This window comes from Dicentrarchus labrax, unplaced genomic scaffold (genome assembly GCF_905237075.1).
Source record: "Dicentrarchus labrax unplaced genomic scaffold, dlabrax2021, whole genome shotgun sequence".
Taxonomy (NCBI): domain Eukaryota; kingdom Metazoa; phylum Chordata; class Actinopteri; family Moronidae; genus Dicentrarchus; species Dicentrarchus labrax.
Window position 1 is genome coordinate 1,523,878 of NW_026136711.1, and position 10,332 is coordinate 1,534,209.

The 10,332-nt window shown below is 39.7% G+C and overlaps 1 protein-coding gene across 1 annotated transcript; it reads left to right on the plus strand.

The window, feature by feature from the left end:
* Positions 1 to 3,986: 3,986 nt before the first annotated feature.
* Positions 3,987 to 8,805, plus strand: LOC127372008 (nuclear factor 7, ovary-like). Its single transcript, XM_051415353.1, has 2 exons — positions 3,987 to 6,435; positions 6,534 to 8,805. The coding sequence occupies exon 2, from the start codon at positions 6,551 to 6,553 to the stop codon at positions 7,931 to 7,933; it is 1,383 nt and encodes a 460-aa protein (XP_051271313.1). The 5' UTR covers positions 3,987 to 6,435; positions 6,534 to 6,550; the 3' UTR covers positions 7,934 to 8,805.
* The last annotated feature ends 1,527 nt before the right edge of the window (positions 8,806 to 10,332 follow it).

The following is a 10,332-nucleotide window of genomic DNA, read 5'->3' on the forward strand; positions in this document are numbered from 1 at the left end:
CTTAATAATGATTTTCCGTGAGGTTTCAGTAGGTGGCGCTCTTTTGTCATTTGTTCAGCTTCTGTCACTGTAACTGGTCATTATAAATCACATCACTTCCTGTGTGCCAGAGAGATTTCCTTTATGGGAGAAAATACAATCTTTCACCAACTGACTTTATGTCCGATCACAGCTGACAGTAAACAGAAGGAAGATTGACGTTTATTATTTTACAGGTAATTGCTTCAATGGAAAGAGTTAAAGTTACACTCGTGATTTATTCACAGACTAACACGGCTTTGTATCTTTAATCTGATAAAGAAAAGAGAATCTGTCTTTTATTATCTGTCACCATAACTCATCAAACGGAAAATAACAAACCAATCCCAACTGTTTATGGTTCACATTATGAAAAGCTATCTATGTATTGATAATGTTGTCCGTCTCTTGTCTTTTCTTCTGGGAGGCCTGGACTCCATCCTAGAGCTCACCCCTCTCATTTGACCTCTGACCTGGGTGACTGGGTTCAAAGCCCTTTCAGGGTGGTGTTTAGGGGTGACGGGGGACACGGTGATTTGGAACTGCCAGCTCTAAATGCTTCCACATGCTTCCGGTCTGTGAGTTTGAATGAAGGAGAACCAAATCTGTGGGAAAACCATTCCTGCAAACGCAGTCCTCCAGGTTTCAGATTATGGTAATTGTTTTAATTTATTTAAATGAGATAAGATTTGATGATGCAGCAACAAAAAATAAAAATTCCAATTTAATCCAAGGAAATCATCAAAATCAAAAGTTTACATTAGATTTAAAAAACAGGATGAGGTTGGTATGCAGAAGTATATTTGTTGCTTGTTAAGGTGAAGTATTGTTGTGTTGTTGTCTTACCCTTCTCCCACTCACTTGGTGGGAGCTGTATTCAAAGGGTTGCAATCTGAAACTTTACTTTGACAGTTTACATATCTATTTAAATATACATTAGGGCAGAGTTAGAGATTTGTGTCAGTAGATTTATGACAACACAACCTCACAGCAGGTCTAATGATGGGTCAAACAATCAACATGAACACTGGTCTTCCACTCAAAATCACCTTAAAGCCAGTTTGTCTAATGCAAAGTCATTTGTTTTCTGGAAGTTAAATGAATGTAATCAAAAACTCCACTAATGTGACCTGACAGAGTGAACTGACAGGGTGGTGGGAGTTCTTGTTAACCTCTGCTGCCGCCTGGTTGACCTCTCATAAGTCAACACTGACGGGAAGAAGGTCATTACCCAAATTTTGGACCAATCAGATGCTCTGTAAAAGTCAAACACGTTTATGAAAACAACCAAAGGCAAATCTGCGGGTGTCAAGGCCAGCAGATAAACACACACACACACACACACACACACACACACACACACACACACACACACACACACACACAGCTCTTCCCGGAAAGTATGACAGTACAGACATCCTGTCTTGTATTCAGTATTATAATGTCCTGGGGCCATATTTCTGAAATCCTTCCCCGTAGTATCAACCATGGTGAAATATTGTGGCGCCTTGATAACCCTTCACACTTATGGATCTCAAACTGGACTTTCATCTGTATTTTATCAACCTGAAACAACATGCTCACATAACGCAGCCCCTTACATTATTTTTATGCTAGTTTCAGTCTGAACACACGCTAGATCTGCTGGGTGTTGGGTTTCTCCCGCACATAGAGGAATTGAGTGCACTAACCCTTTTATCCACAGCCTCATTAGAAGTAAATATTATGATGAAGAGTGCCAGGAATTAGACAGACCTCTGCTGTGCTATGAATAGATCCTGTGTCTAGTTACTGTAAGTGTCTTATCTGAGGAAGGGAATGTTTGTTTAATGAGAGCTATTTAAACTCTTTAACCCTAAAATATTCATCTTAAATTCCAGATTAGTTGATTTAATTGATCTTGTCTATCGACAGAAAAACCCTGCTGCTGCAGTGGGGATGCTCAAATCAGTCTATTCTTAGTGCCCGTCCCAAGTCCTGGTAAATGGACATGGTTGTGTCAGGAGGGGCATCCTATGCCACATCAAATATGTGGATCATAAATCAGATAACCATTCCAGATCGGTCTAGGCCCGGGTTACCAACGGCCACCACCGGTACCGTTTGTCAGCGGTGGGGTTGGAGTGACGGAGGAAGATGCAGGAGACAGGAAAAGATGGAAACATCATCCGCTGTGGTGACCTCTTTGAAGAGCAGCCAAAAGAAGTCGCAAAATAGATCAGTCAGTAACAAAAAGAATCACTTTTAATGGACATAGTTTGATGGTCCACAATTGCCCCACAGGATTACGTTGTAGCCCATTTTGTGGCTGCTGGCTACCAATGCTCTCACTCAATGGACCTTTTTTACAGCAGCCATTTTGACATCAAATAGTAGGGTAAACAAAGGCGTTATCCAATACTCTATTTAGGTCTGTTGAGGTCAAAGGGAGTTGGTGCTGCAATTGTGCATGTTGGATCTACACTAACTGGAACAAAACCTTAATTAGTGCCACCGGTAACACTCGTGGTTATTCTAATATTTCATGTTGAAATGGCTTCTCTGAAAAAGGTCTATGCTGGACCAAATTCAAAACTAGTCACAAAAGCACAGGAAAATAAGGTCCAGGTTGAAAAATACAGAAGTTACCCTTTAAATACCCTTTATATACAGAAGCTACCCTTTTAGTACAGTACCTAAAAATCAATACAGCAGACTACAATCACACTGATCACACACATAAACAGAACACACACTGAGACAACCACACAGCTTGACCCAGTTTAAAGGAATTCGCTGCATTGAGGGGAAAATGGGGAAAGGTCTCTTAACACGTCACCAGAGTCTGCAGCCACTTCCTGTCGCTGCGGCTGGATTTTCTCTCTGGCGCTGGTAGATATTTGCACAGGCTTGAGGAGGGCTTGAACAGCCTCTTTGATGGGTTTGGTTTGCATGGTGTGGAAGTGCAGAGGTTCGGGGGTTTGGGTTAATCCTCATCCTCTCACAGTTGCTTTTGGTCTTAAGCTCCAACTCAAACAAATACATGCTGAATTACAGAGAGCAGGCGGACATTTTTCATTTTCTTTCGGTTTAATTCCCTCCCATGAAATGCTATAGCCAGTGGTGGAATGTAAGTGTTTGCAATATTTATGCTTTTTTTCAGATTTCCAGCTCTGTTTATTTTAATTTGCAGCTTGAAAGTGCACATAAAAGCTGCCGTGAGGTTTGGTACCATCGTACCTGGTCCGTGTATCTTTTGGTCATTCGATTTTCCTTTCAGAAACGGGTATTAAAAAACAGAAAACGAGAGGTTATTTGATTTTCGTTTTTAAAATACAAACATTTTAATTGAAATACAAGGCGTTTTTCTTTTTCATGGTCAAAAAGGGGTGAGCGAAATTTTAAAAATTATTTGATTTTCATTTTCTATTTCACATATGAGACTACAAGCATACTTAATATCAAGCATTTTTACTGTACCAATGTGGAGAAATTAGACATAAAAGTCGTCCACATTTGTACCTCCAAGTGGCATATTTGACCATATTTGAAGTACTGTAAAAACACTTTGCTCAATAATTCCTGGCTATGGATGGTAAATTTGACTTCTGCACATTTAAGACTACAAGTATACTTTATATCAAGCATCTTTACTGCACCAATTTGGAGAAATTTAAGAATAAAAGTCCCACATTTATACCTCTAGATTCCATATTTTCTTATATATTTGAGCTACTGTAAAAACATATTGCTCAATATTTCCAGGCTATGGGTGAAGCTTGTATTTCAATTTTCATTTTTGTATTTTAAAACGAAAATCAAATAACCACTTGTTTTCTGTTTTTTAATACCCGTTTCTAAAAGGAAAATCAAATGACCAAATGATACATGGACCGTACCTGACCAAAAGCTTAATCTGTGCTTGCCAACCATATCTGGTAAGATGTTGAGATGCTGCACAGAAGTAATGGATAAACTGTTTGTGAAAACAATTCAAAAAGACACTAATTGACTTACATGCAAGAACACACACACAAGCTTATCGTTGTCCAGTTGGTTAATGCAATTAATTTAGCTTAAATGCCTGCTTTAATGCCCCCACACACAGCAATAGTAAGACAGCCTGTCCAGTTGGTTAATGGGACACCATCCAACTGGTTAAGCCAATAAAGGAAGTGAGGAGTGCTGCAGAACTGGACTGAGCTTTTATAATGGACTCAACTCCTCGCAGCATAAACACGTGTTAGTATGTGTACACATGCACAAGTTGAAAGGTAAACAAAAAGTAAACATACCATCACATTTATGTCTTAGCAGCACAAAAACATTTGCAGAAAAAAAACGTATTTAAAGCCCTGCTATATTCCGTTATATTATCACACATGTTCACACATACTATACACAATGGGAGGGAGGGAGTGAAAGAAACGGAATCATATTACTTTGACTCCATACATAAAGTATGCTGACTTTACCTCTTGATGTCTCCCCTGAGGGTGGGGACTCCTGCCTTTAGTCAGCTTAGCATTTATCCCAACCTCCCTAAAATGTACCCGGGGGCATGGTGCTGGATTTACTGTACCTTCAAACACACATGGAGCTGATTTAGCCTGACCCATACAGAAAAGCCCCAAAAGTCTAATTCTTCTTCCACAGCCTGTCAAACACATCTCAGAATCTTTCCTCTCCGAGGTTTTGTGTCAGGTCAGATTTATTTATAGAAATCAACACTCTGGTTTGACACAGACTGAAATCAGAACTAATGAAAGGTGGAAGAACTAGAAAACAAAGAAAAATAAAATGACCTATTAATGATTGAAGACTAGAGGTTGAATGTGTAAGTTCTTGTTGTTGTTTGAGCTAGTGCAGTCCAAAATTTTAGATCTTGGGTCTTGGGCAGGTGGCCTTGACATTTCAACAGAAACTGTTGGCAGTTTTTTTTTTCACTTATGGAAAGGTGACTTCAAAAACTCATGAATGAAAGACGCATGAATTTCTGTAGGTAACGTTCTTAAGCCTACACCTGTCACTGGTACTCTCCACTGGTCATATATGTTGCTATGGCTTTCATTGGCAATTGATTCTGTTGTTTGTATGTGGTGTGTTAAGTTACAGTGCTTTGAGCTATAGTGTAGCCTCAACCAAGCAGCGTTAGCAGCTAAATACAAAGCAACCCTATAGACAGGAGTCCAGTTTCAAAGTTATGTTAAATACTTTCTCTCCACAATATCTACACATGGCAGCTATAGTATGTTTATGGTTAGGGAAAGATTGTGGTTATGGTCAGTAGTGTTGTAATACTTACGATCGGCCTTGGTCTAGAGACTGGTCTCAGAATCAGCTGGAATTTCTCTCTGCCTTGTCTCAGTCTCAGACAAAACCACAACTACGGGAATATCACGAAAAGTTCTGTGCATTGTCGGATTTTCTTATTTCAGCATTGGACAATATCCCTTTAAAATAAAATTCACACTGGTCTGGTCCTGGTCTTGACTTAGTCGTGCCCTGCCTTGCTCAGATCATGACCTGGTGTCAGCCTCTCGAAGTATTTGTCTTGTCAGTGTCTTGATACACTCTGGTGTTGGTCATGACTTGTTTCTGTTTTGGGTGGTCTTGACTACACTGAACAAGACTTGAAATGGAAAACAACTGCTGCACGTTCCAGTTTGTTTGCCACAAACAGTCGATGTATCAATTGCAATTTCCAATTGCCTAATCTATACATGATACCCCTTACATACAGTATTACATGCTACCCATTCCATCGTACCTGTTAACCACAATATACCTCTCACAGTACATGATACCCCTTGCCTAAAGTGTTCCATGTTGCAATTTACTTAAATAACATTTTAGGCACCCAGTTTATGCTATGTTACACACTACCCACATCCTACCCCCTTTTCCATGATATTCCACGATACACATTCCAATGTTACATTTACTTCTACGTTATACCATGTGATTCAATCAGTATTGCCCCTTACAGTTTATACTACCCCTCTCCAACAATATTGCACTTCAGCCTTCTCCCTTGATGTTCTATGGTCCCCCATTAGTGGAATATTCCCAGGATTTTACAAAGTTATATTTTACCTCCTTTTTAATTCCACATTGAATCTACATTCAAGCTAGTTTGGAAAACAAGCATAGCTTTTGCAAAAGCCAGTTGCACACTATCAGTGTGTAGTGTACATGTCCAAGAATGTGTCAGTACTTAGGAATGAAACACACCCCTGAGAAGCAACAGCATTTAGCAGAGGAAGTCTGATAAAGCTCCACCACTCACGTGACTCTCATGTGACAAACCAGGAAACAGTTTGTTATCATTTTACACTAAAGAGAGACATGCAAACTGAAAATGGAGTGAGTTCAACTACAGGAGAGCAAAGTGTAAGACACTGCTGCTTCAACCTGCTGACGATCCATGCTCTGAATGTGAGTTTGATTAAAACAGAACTCAAAGTGAAATTAAATTTCAGTGAAGTTAATGGGGAGCGGTGACTGACAGTAATTTCTGGCTGCTGTGTTTTCAGCGTTACTTAGAGACAAAATGGCTTCCAGATCAGAGGAGGATCTTTGCTGTCCAGTCTGTTATGAGGTCTTTAGAAATCCTGTTGTTCTGTCATGTAGCCACAGCTTCTGTAAAGACTGTCTGAAGAGCTGGTGGAGAGAGAAAAAAACACACGAGTGTCCAGTTTGTAAGTTAATATCTTCCTTGGCAGAACCTCCTGTTAGTCTGGTGTTAAAGAACCTGTGTAAGGCCTTCTTGTTGGAGAGAGATCAGAAAGCTTCAGGAGCTTTCTGCAGTCTGCACTCTGAGAGACTCAAACTCTTCTGTCTGGACCATCAGCAGCCAGTGTGTGTCGTCTGCAGAGATTCAGAACAACACACCAACCACAGATTCAAACCCATCAATGAAGCTGCACAACAACACAAGAAGGAACTTCAGGAAACTCTGGAGCCCTCAAAGGAGATTTTAAAGATTTTAAAACAAGTTAAAGTGCAGTTTGATCAAACAGCAGAACACATGAATGTCCAGGCCCAACACACAAAGAAGCAGATTAAAAAACACTTTAAGAAGCTTCACCAGTTTCTAGAAGAGGAAGAGGGTGCTAGGTTGGCTACACTGAGGGAGGAAGAGGAGCAGAAGAGTCAGATGATGAAGGAGAAGATGGAGGCTCTGAGCAGAAAGATAGCAGCTCTTTCAGACACAGTCAGAGCCACAGAGGAGTTGCTGAAAGCTGACGACGTCTCATTCCTGAACAACTACAAGGCTCCAGTGGAAAGAGTCCAGCAGCGCCCCCTGCTGGAGGATCCACAGCCGCTCCCAGGAGATCTGATAGACGAGGCCAAACACCTGGGCAACCTGACCTTCAACATCTGGAACAAGATGAAGGACATGGTCTCCTACAGTCCTGTGATTCTGGACCCAAACACTGCTCATCCAAGACTCAGCCTGTCTGAAGATCTGACCTCTGTGAGACGAGGAGAGGAACGGCAGCTTCCTGACAATCCGGAGAGGTTTGATTATTATCCATCTGTTCTGGGCTCTGAGGGCTTTAACTCAGGGACTCACAGCTGGGATGTCGAGGTAGGAGACAGTACAGGCTGGTTTCTGGGTGTGTTAGCAGAGTCTGTCCAGAGGAAGGGACGTATACAGTCTAGATTATGGAGAATAGGGTTATATAAAGGTAAATATTCAGCATGGTCACCATCAGCTCCACTCACTGCTCTCCAAGTGCAGAAGAAGCTCCAGAGGATCAGAGTGAATCTGGACTGGAACAGAGGACAGTTGTCGTTCTCTGATCCTGATACTAACACACACATACACACCTTCACACACACTTTCACTGAGAGGCTGTTTCCATTCATTATCACTTTGGATAAACTCCCACTGAAGATATTAGCAGTGAAGGTCAGTGTGACAGTGTAACAAAGCAGTTAGAGATTAAGAGGATGATTCTTGATGATGTTTATTTAAGTGAAAGTCACTGAATCCAACCTGATGCGCATGTTTCTTTCTGTATGTTTAGATCGTTGAGCCTTTTTTCGTTTTTATGGATAGTGGTGCCACAAATACCAGCAACTCCTTTGTGAAAGCTGATGAATCCAAATACAAAGAAAAAAGAAACAAGTTATTAATAACTGCTTGTTTGAGCGGCGATTCATTGTTCAGATCCAACAAACGTTATTTAAAATTATTTTTATTGTCTGTTAATGTCTGGAAAATTATAAAGTTTCCAGAAAATTTTAACGTTTCCAGACATTAATTACATTTAGGAAATATATGTACTTATACTGTGTGTATGTTTAACTACATATATATATAGGCTATATGTAGGCCTACAATTTTATATTTCATATAAAGAAGTCGTTGATTCCGTCTGTTAGGGTTTTGTTGAGGGTTTGGGTTCAAACTTTATGTAATGTTAGTGATTTAAAGGACCAGTGTGTAGCATTTGGTGGCAACTAGCGGCGAACGGGCAGATGGAAACTGTTTCAATACAGCTCAGCCTTCCAAGCATGAAGGCTGAGCTGTAGAAACATGGTGGTTCAACATGTCGGCCTCCATAGAAGAGGACCTGCTCCCTCTGTAGATAAAAATGTCTCATTCTAAGGTAGCAACGATTCCTATATTCAGGTGATTATACATTAATGAAAACATACCTGAATATTATATTCCATTTCTGCCAATATATCAAATGTTACACACTGGACCTTTAAGAATATTAATTGACAATAACGTTAAAGCTGAATGTATATTAATTTCTGTTTTTTATCAGCACAATAAAATATATTACCTTTCTTGGCTGTCATGTTTCAGTTTAATGCTGAAAGTTATTTGGTCTCCATGTTTGGCGTGTTGCTCACATCTATTGGACTGGACCTGTGGAGCTGGAATTTCTTCATATTAGACCTTATTCAATCTTTAATTTCTTGAAAGAGTGGAATATAGTGGCTAAAATTCAGGTATCGCACATTGTAATGCTTCATAATTTTTTGCTTTGTAATTCTTTGTACTGATGGTGTAAAGGATCAATATGTAGTAGTAAGTATGTGAAGTTTTGGAGTTAGAGGGTAACAAACTGAGAACCATACATACATACTATGGAAATAGTACTGATATTTTGGGGTGGAGTATGACCAATGAACAATAAAGTTGGAAGTTTGGGGAAAGATGTGGTAATGAGTTGTGGAGACTGGAACACAGTTGGCTGCATAATAATAATAATCTGAATCTGCAAGTAAAGTAAAAATATTTCCTCTGAACTGTAGTGAGGTAGAAGTAACCAAGTAAATGTATAGTTATTTCCCACAACAGTAACCCATGTTGTCCTTTCACAACATGTTTACCATCTAACAACAGAACAAATGTGTCTTCATATATGTTGTAGCTTTGGTGAGAACTGATATAGTTGTGTGTATGTGTGTGTGTGTGTGTGTGTGTGTGTACTCTTTCATTGTACTTTGCTTGGCAGGTCACACCATCATGTAATAGGATCCTCCTGGAGCTCAGGCTGATCTGGAGAACAATACAGGAGGTGTAACACGTCCACATTGTTTTTTAATGGGCTGAACAGGCAGCTTGAGCTCCTCAGTGAACGATAAAATGATCCTTATTACTGCAAACCAGCTTACAGGTGAAACTCTCACAGAGGAGTCATTCTCATATAAGGAAGTGGAACAGAACCAAAATGCAGACTTGAATATATTTTCACAATTATTCAATTTAAGGCTTTACTGACTGACTGTTATAGTTTTTGTGGAGAAAGAGAGAGAGAGAGAGAGAGAGAGAGAGAGAGAGAAAGAAACATAGACACACAGAGCAGAATGATTGCTGCAAACATGCAAGAACATTTTCGTAATCTTATCCAGACTTCTATAACTTTTTTTCATATGTTGGGCTCTGCAACATCAGATTCAGCAAACGCTCCTAACTTCAGATTCCTGTGTAAGTCACATGTGTAAAAACAAAGAATGCAACCTGTGCATAGTGAACCACTCATTCATGAGAAGTGAACTAACTAACACCCCGATGATACAACGTAAGGCTATACAGCCTGCCCCATGTGTGAGGAAATTCATTAAAAAATAATAACTTTACAAGCTTTTTGAGATTTGTATTGTAGATACAGGGCATATGTCATTGCTGTAGATACAGGGCATATGTCAATGCTGTAGATACAGGGCAGATGTCTGTGCCATCTATTTGATTCATATAATAGAAACAATAATATATAATTTGTCTGTAATTGGTTACCTTTTGAAGGTGTTGCCCTCAGAATTCAATGGAATTGCAACCAAATTTGTGAATCTTATTTACATAAAGCC

Excerpts from the sequence above, each read along its gene's own strand:
- LOC127372008 (XM_051415353.1), top strand. The coding sequence starts at position 6,551 with ATGGCTTCCAGATCAGAGGAGGATCTTTGCTGTCCAGTCTGTTATGAG.